The 11747-nt window shown below is 43.5% G+C and overlaps 1 protein-coding gene and 1 long non-coding RNA gene across 2 annotated transcripts; both read right to left on the minus strand.

The window, feature by feature from the left end:
- Positions 1–234: 234 nt before the first annotated feature.
- On the minus strand, positions 235–2025 carry LOC307180314. Its single transcript, XR_013825720.1, has 3 exons — positions 1999–2025; positions 511–674; positions 235–370 (listed from the first exon to the last, which is right to left on the minus strand). It is a non-coding gene; the product is annotated as an uncharacterized lncRNA (long non-coding RNA).
- Positions 2026–7175: 5150 nt separating this feature from the next.
- Positions 7176–11349, minus strand: LOC307180441 (doublesex- and mab-3-related transcription factor C1-like). Its single transcript, XM_079910708.1, has 5 exons — positions 11103–11349; positions 10864–11021; positions 10068–10100; positions 8838–8985; positions 7176–7858 (listed from the first exon to the last, which is right to left on the minus strand). Exons 2-5 carry the CDS (start codon positions 10897–10899, stop codon positions 7746–7748), a joined length of 330 nt encoding a protein of 109 aa, XP_079766834.1. The 5' UTR covers positions 10900–11021; positions 11103–11349; the 3' UTR covers positions 7176–7745.
- Between the last annotated feature and the right edge of the window lie 398 nt (positions 11350–11747).

Here is an 11747-nt window from a genome sequence, read left to right on the forward strand (position 1 = left end):
TCTGTGGGAAAAATAAACACTGTCCACTGGTCACAGTCCTATTCCATCAGTGACTCAGGAACAGGCAGTACTGCCCCTAGATGGTGGAAGTATAGCTTCATAGGGCTAAGTAAAGTGGTAACTCCTCATGGTTAACTCCCCACCCTCACCAATCCTGACAACCCCATCCCACCTGAGGTTGCTGCCTGTATTGATAGACACTACAAATATGATGAAGCAAAAATAACCAAGCATGCCAGCATTTATTACAAAACAACCAATGGAACAGAAGAGGGGAATGTGGCAGTAGAGGTGTATTTATATCCATTCATGGGTCTGTGTTTGCAGCATGCATGGTTCCAGGCCATGGAATTTTTATGTGTATTATATCCTACAAAGGAAAATGGAAGGTCAGCTGATCTGGGAGAACCTTGAAGTCAGGAGACCTGGGGATTCTCCTGTTTTATCAGAAAGGGGAGACATTTTGGAAGGGAGAAATCAGAGAGTTAGAAGGTGGGGCATAGTTCTCACCCAAAGCATCTTGTGAAGCAATCCAGGGCTCTCCTGAATGGGGTCTTCCAAGACTCATGGGGAGCAGCAGGTTGGCTTGACAAGCCACTGACTTGAGATTTGTTCTCAATAATATCAATCAAAACAACAAAGGCCACGGGTTCCTCATCTGGGTCATTGACAGCCTGCAGAAAGAAAGGAAATATCATCACTCTAGTAGTCCCTATAAGCCCTATCATTTGTCTCTTCACACAGCCCTGGGGAAGACTCCCAGGGTTCTTCCTTAAGTGATGTCCCAATGCATATACAGGGCATGGTTTAGGGTTGAAGTCTGTGGTGGGCATTAAGATATGAACATCTGTCCCCTCCTTAACCCCCCCATTAGATCCTCGAGCTAGGAGACCCTTTTCACCCCACTCTGTTTGAGCTTGGGTTGCTTTTATTTGGAAATTATCTTCAGAAACACAGTCTGACAAGTAGGTGAACCCATTAAGTCTAAATCTCCTAAATGATATAATTGCTGCATTTAATAGCTTCATCCTACTTCTACACTCCTAAGTGAACAGGAAAAGTCCTCATGCCATTTCCATTAGCTCAGAAACAAATAAGGAGAAACATTAATTTCTATATTTGTCTTTATTAAAATAGAAAAAAGTTTTGTGACAATTGTAGGATCTGCCCCAACAAATTGAATAATGCTGTGATAAAATAAACCTTTGTTAGAGAGGGTTCAGCTAGGCAATTCAGAGCTCTTTGAATGATCCAAGATGTCACTGCCAGATGTAGACAACCCTTCTTATACGTGCTCCTTCATTTGCCAACAAATGTTTATTGAGTGCTTACCATGTGGCAGTCTGTCATTGTGAAAGTCAAAAGGCTGCTCCTATTGTATACATTAAAATGACTTAGATAATTGGGAGGATTGAACATTTTTCCTCTGTTTACTGAATTTCTTCTTTTATCAATTGTCTATTCTTTCCATTTTCCCTTCCTGGGCAGTAGTAAATATCTTTTTTTTTTCACTTCATTTATAATGTTGCATACACCAGACCACATCTGTCTAAATGCTTATTTACCATTCAGTCTTGTCTGGTTCGGCTGCTATTCTCTGATTCACTTAAGGTGTCTTTTGGACAGTGACTGCACTGGCACTGTTGATCTTGCCCTATCAGGCTGTCCTTTCTCTCTGTTCCATTCCTTTCTGTTCACACAGTGACTCGCCACAATTTTAGAAACATATTTAGCCAGATCCCAAGGTTCATCTTGTACTTAAACAATGACATGCCACATTTCTTCAACAAGAAAAATTAAAGGGGAAAGATGGAAAACCAATCAATTCAGTTCTTTCTTTTATCCACTGTTAGTATAAGTACAAAACTCAGGTTACACAACATGAAATGAAAAAATACCATGAATAAAAATACTAAAACATCTTATCCTAAGTTTAAAGACAAAGGGCTCAGTTCATTGTGCTCTTCGGTCCCCTTATTTTAACCTGTAGTTGTATACCTTGGAGGCCCATGAATTGCGTGGATGTCTTCCACCTCCAGCTCCTGAAACACAAGACACTGATTAAGAAAGCCTTTTCCTTTAATCCCTGTACTTTGATTTTTGCTCAGTTTTATGTCCTATGTTGTAGTTGAACCCTTGGAAATCAAGAAAATGAAGAGGCACAAAGTATAATGATGAGTCTACTAGACAGAACATTGGTGCCAAAGTCAAGAGATCTGAGTTCCCAGGGTGTTGCCAATCATGAACAGCACCTTGAATAAATCAATATCACATCATCTGGCCCTTGCAACCCGAGAAAAACTGGGTTGCCATACTCACACTGCCATATGTAAACATGCATTCATCTTGACACAAGGCCTGTGAGTAGAAGCTAAATACAAGAAACAGTAGCAACGTCACACAAGTATTAGCAAAATGATAAATAAGACATTTTCAATCACTGGGGAGAATAAGCATTATTTCAGTAAATAGTTTTGTAACCACTGTTTAACTATATGGGAAAAATCAAGGTGACTCCCAAAGCCATGAGACAAACCTGAATCCAAATATCGTTTAATAATTAAAATCTCAGTTTTCATGGATACACAGCAGAAAGAAGAGAAGAAACTATCAGTATCTTAGCAATGATTTATTTTTGGTGTGCGTTGGTGAAGAACAGATCATTTGTGTCTTCCTATTTAAACTTTCCTGTGTTTTTAAATAAAAGGAAAAATGGAATTTTAACATCTTTGATAGGTGAAATAAAGGTAATTAAAAAATTTTAAGCATATTTTCCAGTTTTGTAAAGAATTACCATTTCTTGCCTTCTTGACAGACAAGGAGAATTTTTGCTAAACCCTGGACACTAGAGAAAAAAATATAGGTAATTAAATAAAAATCACTTGAATTCCACTGTTCAATAGTATCACTACTAACATTCTCTATTGCCTCGTTGCATCTCTGCATTGTGTGTGGGAGAGGTCGGGGGGTATGTATAGTAAGATTTATTTTTTTTCAGTTTCTAGTTTATTATTTTCATTGCTCTAACATCTTCCATTTTATTTGTGTTAAAGTGCTTGTTCTTTTAAATTGTTATTCCCCATTAAATAATAAAGTATAAGAGGTTATGCGTTTGCCTCCATATAACTTTGCCATGTCTTCTACATTTTAATGGAACGAGTTCTTATTTTTTTAATGTTCTCAATATTCTTTACCGGTAGCTTTGGATTTCTTTTAACCAAACAATTATTTAGGACATGTTTCTTTCCCATTTTACACAATGGTGAGCCTTTTTCTTTAAACTGTTGTCATTAAATTACAGCTTTATTATTGATACATTGTAGTCAGAGAATATGACTTTCACCATTTCCACCCAGGCTTAGTTGAGGTTTTGTGTCCTAGTAGTTGATTCGTTTTTGTTTCATGCATTCTTTTTTTTTGAATTTTATTTTATTTATTGTTTTTATACAGCAGGTCCTTATAAGTCATCAATTATATACACATCAGTGTATACATGTCAATACCAATTGCCCAATTCAATGTATAGTAAGATTTTATACATTGAGATCTCAATGCATATATAACATAAAAATCATTTTATAAGGTACTTTGCAAGTATACTTCATTTACTTGCTCTCCTCCAGACAACTCAACTCCCTTTTGTGATACAATGCCATGTACTAATCAATGAATTTGGTAAAGTTGCAGGATACAAAGTTATTGTATAGAAATCTCTTTCATTCCTATACGCTAATGATGAAAAATCTGAAAGTGAAATCAAGAAAACACTCCTATTCACAACTGCATCAAAAAGAATACAATATCTAGGAGTAAACCTACCTAAGGAGACAAAAGACCTGTATGAAGAAAATTATAAGACACTAATAAAAGAATTTAAAAATGATACAAATAGATGCAGAGATATATCATGTTCTTGGATTGGAAGAATCAACATTGTGAAAGTGACTCTACTATCCAAAGCAATCTACAGATTCAATGCAATCCCTATAAAACTAACACTGGCGTTTTTCACAGAACTAGAACAAAAAATTTCACAATTTGTACGGAAACACAAAAGGACAGCCTCTTTAATAAGTTGTGCTGGGAAATTGGACAGGTACATGTAAAAATATGAGATTAGAACACTCCCTAACACCATACACAAAAATAAGCTCAAAATGGATTAAAGACCTAAATGTAAGGCCAGAAACTATCAAACTCTTAGAGGAAAACATAGGCAGAACACTCTATGACATAAATCACATCAAGTTCCTTATTGACCCACCTACTAGAGAAATGGAAATAAAAACAAAAATAAACAAATGGGAACCAATGAAACTGCAAAGCTTTTGCACAGCAAAGGAAACCATAAACCAGATCAAAAGACAGCCCTCAGAATGGGAGAAAATATTTTCAAATGAAGCAAATGACAAAGGATTAATCTCCAAAATTTACAAGCAGCTCATGCAGCTCAATAACAACAAACAAACAACCCAATCCAAAAATGGGCAGAAGGCCTAAATAGGCATTTCTCCAAAGAAGATATACAGATTGCCAACAAACACATGAAAGAATGCTCAACAGCATTAATCATTAGAGAACTGCAAATCAAAACTACCATGAGGTATCATCTCACACCAGTCCGAGTGGACATCATCAAAAATCTAGAAAGAATAAATGCGGGAGAGGGTGTGGAGAAAAGGGAACAGTCTTGCACTGCTGGTGGGACTGTGAATTGGTACAGCCACTATGGAGAACAGTATGGAGGTTCCTTAAAATACTACAAATAGAACAACCATATGACCCAGCCATCCCACTACTGGACATATACCCTGAGAAAACCATAATTCAAAAAGAGTCATGTACCAAAATGTTTATTGCAGTTCTATGTACAATAGCCAGGAGATGGAAGCAACCTAAGTGTCCATCATTGGAAGAATGGATAAAGAAGATGTGGCACATGAATGAAATGGAATATTACTCAGCTATAGAAAGAAACGAAATTGGGTTATTTGTAGTGAGGTGGATAGACCTAGAGTCTGTCATACAGAGTGAAGTAAGTCCGAAGAGAAAGACAAATACCGTATGCTAACACATATATATGGAATCTAAGGGGAAAAAATTGTCATGAAGAACCTAGGGGTAAGATGGGAATAAAGATACAGACCTACTAGAGAATGGACTTGGGGATATGGGTAGGGGGAAGGGTAAGCTGTGACAAAGTGAGAGAGTGGCATGGACATATATACACTACCAAACATAAAATAGATATCTAGTCGGAAGCGGCCGCATAGTACAGGGAGATCAGCTCGGTGCTTTGTGACCACCTGCAGGGGTGGGATAGGGAGGGTGGGAGGGAGGGAGACGCAAGAGGGAAGAAATATGGGAACATATGTTTATGTATAACTGATTCAGTTTGTTATAAAGCAGGAACTAACACACCGTTGTAAAGCAATTATGCTCCATTAAAGATTTTTAAAAAATCAATAACGAATACTCTCCCCTCACTTTAGTCTGTTCTTGGTCAGAAAGCAGTGGTAGCAGCCCTATCAAGCCCTGCAGTGTTAGTGTGACCTATTTTGGAAGAGGTGCCTCTCTGGGCAAGAGCCGAAAGCAGTGGAGTGCTGGAGGGTACTCTTACTGGAACATAAGAGGCGACTATCACATTGTCGGGAATTTTGTGAGCCAGCTTTTAAACACAGCTGTCATTAAAACTAAATCGTATACAGTAACAATTACATTACATACATTATATTGAAAACGAACATAATACATGATCAAAAGTCATCGACTCCTAATTATTTTCCTACATTTTTCTATTAGCTATGCTCTTGAGATTGTGCTTATTTATTGTAACTGAATGATGGAAATGCATCTCTTCCCAACTCTGCGTCAAAGGCCATCAAGTTGGTAGCTTGAAATCGGCAAATGCTACAACACAGTGCGATTCTTCCAACCCTCGTCCTCCCCCACAGAGCCTGTTGTTAAACATTTACCTGCATGGCACTGGTTGAGATTGATCCACTCTGCAGATACCCTGGTGTGGTGGATATCCTCAGATCCAACCAGTGTTGTTATATACCATACCAGAGTCAAGGGCTAACTCACAACTGTTATGTAAAGTGATATTTTAAACCTGCGACCAAAGGATGGTTCACGAAAGATGTTTAACGTCTACCATTTATAACAATGTCCTAAGACGCCCATACTATGCCATTAAGAGACTTTTAAAAGAGGTATAGCTCAACATGTGTCGGGGTGTGGTGGGGGTGGGTGGGCAGGATCATGAACATCAGCAGAGGACTGAGAAACAAGTGCAGGTAGATCTGATCAATTCCTATAGATTGTTACTTTGAGTATGAAATAAAGGGATGATTCTTGAAAGACCCTTCTGACTGGGCGTCTGTGGCTTGAAGCTTTGAACTTCTCACTCGACACTTTGTAAAAAAGTAAATTTATTAGCTAATTTAGGGCAAGGCAAAGAGAAGGGAGTCTCCACCCATCTTTGGCTAAACATTTCCCTTCAAACACTTGTGCAACTCTTTGAGCGCATTTCCTCATATGTAAAAGGGTGATAATAATGCTTAGCTTACAGAGCTGTTGTGAGGTTATATGTGCTTAGCATACGGTGAACACAGAATAACGAAATGATAATGATTCTTCCTTGTATTTCCTGGGTCCTTCAAAAGTAGTCCCCAGGTCTAATTCATCTCCCCTCTTTGATTCTTCTTGTCCTGATTGGCTTCAGTTCCCCCCCACTGTAAAATACATATTGGACTAGAATCAAACTGGCATTCCATTGGCCAAAGTTGGCCTGCTTGGATGTGTTGTTTGGCCCATGTAAAGGGCTTAAAGAGGAAACCAGAGCCAACATTTGAAAATTGAGATATTTTACATAGAAATCTAGAATTTCATCTTCTCTTGAAAAATCAGGAGATGGGGCAACAATGAGCCCACATTCCTGCATGGCAACAATTGGCTAGAGCCAAGTGACAGCTGCCCCCTTAGGTAGAGCATGCACTGTCAATTGGCCAGACCCCATCTGGCCTGCTCTACTCATTTATATAATCTGCTTGATTCTGCAGACATCTCAATTTGTGGCCCTCTGGACAACTGGAAGCAGTCTATGCCAGGAAAGGCGTAGGCACTTACTTGCTGAATGAATAAATCTCCTACCCTTTTTTTTTTCCTCTACCATTTTCTTATCTAGCCATGTTAAGAAATCCCAGTTATTGAGTAAAGAGCTTCTCCCTTTGAAAAGTGAATTGAACAAGTCTGTTAGAGTCAGGAGAGTCTAAGTTATACTGTGGTAACAAACAACTCCTATATCTCAGTGCCTTACAACAAGGGTTTATTATTTGCTCACACACACAAACCTAGACACAAAATGAAAACATCCTCAGATTTTCACATGCATGGATAAGTATATGAGCGTGTCAGTATGTTCACAATCACGAATCCAATAAAACCTCTGGCAGATGAACATATGGACTCACACAGAACCCTATTTAGAGACTGATCAGCTTAGATTGTACAACCCTGTTTTCATAAGAGACATTAAAAGGCCCTGGGATCCAAGAAAGTAAAGGATGGAGGTACAAGAATATCCATCCTCAGTCAAGGAATTGCCCCGTATAAAAAAACGGGTCTGAAAGCTTATATAAGCGCCTAAGGGCTTAGAAAAAGACATTAAGAATTTTGGACATTAAGCATTTTGCAAATGCATACATAGGCAGTATTTTAGTGAGTTCTCCCCCTCTGGGCTTCTAGCTCAAGGGGGAGATGCACCCCAGGTGTCCATTAGGCAGAGAAACAGAGCTGGCTGGCGCAGGTCCAAGAGAGGCGTTAGGAGGCTGAAGTCCTCTATCTCCAGCAGGAGCTGTAGACACAAAGAAAGGGGTCAGGGTCAGGTCACACCCATTTCCCCTCCTGGCTCTCCCCTCTTTTTTGTTCCACCCAATCAAGGCTTTGTCACCTGGACTGTATTGCACAGAACTCTCCCTTGCTGGTTTGCCCACCTCAAGTCCTGCCTCCTCCAAACCCTCCATCACAGCCACCACATTTCTTTTTGTCAAGCCCAGTGTCTCTGAATATGCTCCTCCCTAGTTCAGACATTCCCTGGCTCCTCATCACCCACAGTGGCTGATCTAACCTCCTAAGCCTGGCATGCCAGACCTCCGTGACTGGTAGCCTCTCCACCCTCATCCCCTCTGTTCCAGCAGTTCCTTCAGGGTGGCTGCTTCACTCACACTCCATACCGAATGCACCATTTTGGTCTGGCCGTGCCCAGCCTTCCCTCTCAGCCTCCCTAGGTGTCTATCTCGCCTCCAGTCCTTCCTCCCCAGGCTCATCAGTGAGATACAGCCGCAAAACACGACTTGTGAAGGCATCCATGCTCCACCTTGAGACTGGAAGCTCCCTGAAGGCAGGAACCAGATCTCCTTCTGCACTAGGCTCTTGCCACCTATGTATGTCCTTCCCAGGTCACAGCAGACTTCAGGGGTCTGGATAGAAAGTCCTGGGCTGAGAGTCAGGAGACCTGGTTCTTCCACTTGATATGCTGCATGCCCTAGGGTAGGTCCCTGCTACTCTTAGGGACTTGGTTTCCTTATTTCTTGACATCAGGGCACTGGACATTTGGTGTTGAGCACAATGCTCGATAAACCGATGATTCACTGAACAACCATGTACTGCCACTTCAAGAGTCAGACTGAGGAGCTTGGCTGCCTGGGCCCAAAGAGGTTCAACCCCCAACCCCCCTCCTACTCTGACTTCCCAGTCAGGCCCTGCTTAACACAACCGCCTCGCATTTCCCAACTATCCCCAACCCCATGTTCTCCTTTCAAAGACCAGGCTACCTGGTGCAACACAGGGCTGGAGCACAGAGATGGAGCCAGAAGGGGCCTGGGAAGATTCTCTCAGAGCCAGCAGAGCCTCGGCCGCTTCCAGTTTTTGCTGCCACTCTGAGGAGGCAGAAACCGAGACCTGGTCGGAAGCTTTGGGAGCCTGCGAAGCAAAGGATGTGAGAGAATGGGAGCTGGGAACCCACACCTCCCCCGTGCCCCTTCAGTCCCCAGCCACCCTGAGGCCTTCTGCTCTTCTCCTTCACTAAGCTTGGCCCCTGCCAGGGTTCTGGACCCCACAATTTCCCCAGAATCCGTGGCTGCAGTAGAAGGGGGTTAAGGGTGGCACAGGGCTGGAGGATCAGAGTTGAGCATCTAGGAACAAGGAAAGGAGAAGCCAGGGGATTTACCCCTCTGGCAGGCACATACTACCAGTAGAGAGAGAGGAGCAAGGATTTTGCAATATCTGCATGTGGGAGTCTGAACGCCAGCTGGCCATTAGTCGTTGTGGCTTGGACAAGTCCGTTCCCCTGCTTGGACTGTCTTCTTTTCTGTACCTTTCTTTTTCTATATCTTTCCTGAGACACTAATTCCTCCCAGCTTTTTCAAAACTCCCAAGGCAACAGTAAAGATTATGGGAAGTCAGAGGTGTCTGTGTTTTAATCTTCAAGGCACCTGGAGTGACGTGATTACTGTCCCTGTCCAAGGACTGGTTCTTGCCTCCATATTCCCCAATCAAGTTTCCCAAGGCACTTGAAGGGCCAGCTTGGCTCATCTCCAGGAACTTTTCTCTGACGGTTATTAGACTCTCGCCTGGGTGAGATGGTGGGCCTCACCATCATGGCCCCCCTTCTCAGCAGGAGCTTCTATCCCATCGATTTGTTTCATGTGGAATAACAGCCTCCAGTTGTCAAAGGCCTGCTATGTGGCAGGCCTTGTGCTAGTCCTCTTGTCAATGTTATAGGTGTAGAATATTGTCCCCTCTCAGTACACTGATAGGAAAATAGAGGCTCAGAGATGTAAAGTTACTTTTCCAAAGTCTCACAAATTGGAAATGGCAAATCTGGGAGAGCTCTGTCGTTGCCCCATAGTCTGAGATGCCACCTTCTCCTCCTCCTCCTCCTCCTCCACTTGCACCGCACTGCCTTCACTTCCTCTTTCTTGCTGCCATGGCCTTAACCAGAAGGTTGGGCACTCAATAACAAAATATACAACTAGCTCCATGGTCCTTCTCACTCTACTCACCTGCTGGGCAGGGCAGGGGGTCTGTGTGTCTTCCTGGAAAGAGAAATTGTTAGTTGCTTCTTCAAGGGTGCTGGAGTCCAGGACAGAGACAAAGATTCCGAGGCCAGACTGATCAGCAGAGCTCCTTGGGAGCTTGCCTGCAGGAGCAGAGAGCACAGGTTGGAGTCAGGGACCAAGCCGGCCATGGAAAGGAGATGTGGGCATGTTTTAGGACAACGATAGGAGCCCAGGATGTCAGAGTTGGGAAGACCTTGAAGACCAGCTAGTCCTACTCTTCATTTTGGGACTGGGGACTATGAGACCCAGAGAGAAGTATATTTTCCCCCAGGGTCATATGGCAAGTTGCAGTAGGGTTAGAGATGGTACCCAGGTCTTCAGGACACAGGAAGGGGTCTGGGCAGTGGCTGAGGTGGAAGCTTCCCACACTGGCCCCAGACTCCTCCCCAGGGGTTGCACAGGGGTGGGCCTCAAGCTGATGTTCTCCTTCCCAACTGTGAGAGACTGGGGACAGCTTAGGTGAGCCTTTCTCCCTGACCGTCTCCCCCCGACTCTACCTCCCACCCAATCTGAGGCCTCATCCCACTGTGGACCTTTTTGACCGCACCCCCCCCCAGATGTCTCCAGCCCACCAACACTTGGTAGATAATATTGATGAGGTTTTATAGTTGGGGAAGCTAAGGCCCAAGGAGTAACTTGCCCAAAGCCACATCGAAATTGGGTGGTAGGACTGGTGACAGAACTACTCATGCTCCCTACACCCAAAACTCAGACACCCTCCCTGGCCAGAGATACTCACTGGGGACTCCTGCTTGAATGGCCAACTTGTTGACATGACTGTGAGCTTTGGGAGAGGTGGTCCCACTCCTTATCAGTCCTTCAGTCAGGTGCCTCTTTCGGAGTGGCCCCTGCTCCGACTTCAAGGTACTCTCAGCAGGCAAGATGCTGCAGTGTTCCCTAAAGTGGGGGATTGCAGGTCTAAAGTCAGTCACCTTTAGAGGAGCCCACTCCCCTCCCCTTGTCAGACACCATACTCACGAGAAGAGGGCACACTTGTGACACTCGCAGACCTTGAAGAGGCAGTAGTGCTCCTGGTCCTTGACTTGGGCAGTGATGCCGTGTTTGTGGCAGCGGGCTCTGCGACGTTTAGCTCTTCTGGGGCCAGGTTCAATCCCCCATGGGGCTCCGGTCTCAAGTCCAGTGGTGGAGTCAGGGGGGCCGCAGGGCACAGCAGGCATTTCATTGGGATCCATGGTTCTAGAGCAAGGAGTGGAGGTCAGGGTGGCCACATGATCCCCTACCCACAACGTACTTCCTCTCCCTTGGAAAGCCCCATCTGAGGCGGCTGGATTCTTCTCCACCCAGCTCACCGTTGAAATGAGATTGTACCCTCCCTTCTTACTTCGTGTAGCCTCCTTCCCAGGGCGCTCCACTCACGCATAGGCAGGTTGCAAGAAACTCTGGGCATGGGTCCTGTATATTTTCAATCCAATTACTAGTCTCTCTGCCTACCTTCACTCCACATAGACACCCTTCACAGGCATGCACATGCACTCTCACGCCCCCTTCAACAATTACTACTTCCCTTTCTCATGTATCATCTTGTATTCTGCTATGCCCAGCTATTATTCCTGGCATCCACTTCCACAATTGTCTTCCTAACCTCCTGCATTCATTCACTCC

Source organism: Stenella coeruleoalba (assembly GCF_951394435.1).
Source record: "Stenella coeruleoalba genome assembly, chromosome: X".
NCBI lineage: Eukaryota > Metazoa > Chordata > Mammalia > Artiodactyla > Delphinidae > Stenella > Stenella coeruleoalba.

What these genes read in the sequence shown, in the direction of transcription:
- LOC307180441 (XM_079910708.1), bottom strand. Translation starts at nt 10,899, where the DNA reads ATGTCAACAAGTTGGCCATTCAAGCAGGAGTCCCCA. An exon ending in CATTCAAGCAGGAGTCCCCA is followed by an intron (nt 10,101 to 10,863) that starts GTGAGTATCTCT and finishes TTCTCTTTCCAG; the next exon opens with GAAGACACACAGACCCCCTG. An exon ending in CCAGCCCTGTGTTGCACCAG is followed by an intron (nt 7,859 to 8,837) that starts GTAGCCTGGTCT and finishes TTGTGTCTACAG; the next exon opens with CTCCTGCTGGAGATAGAGGA.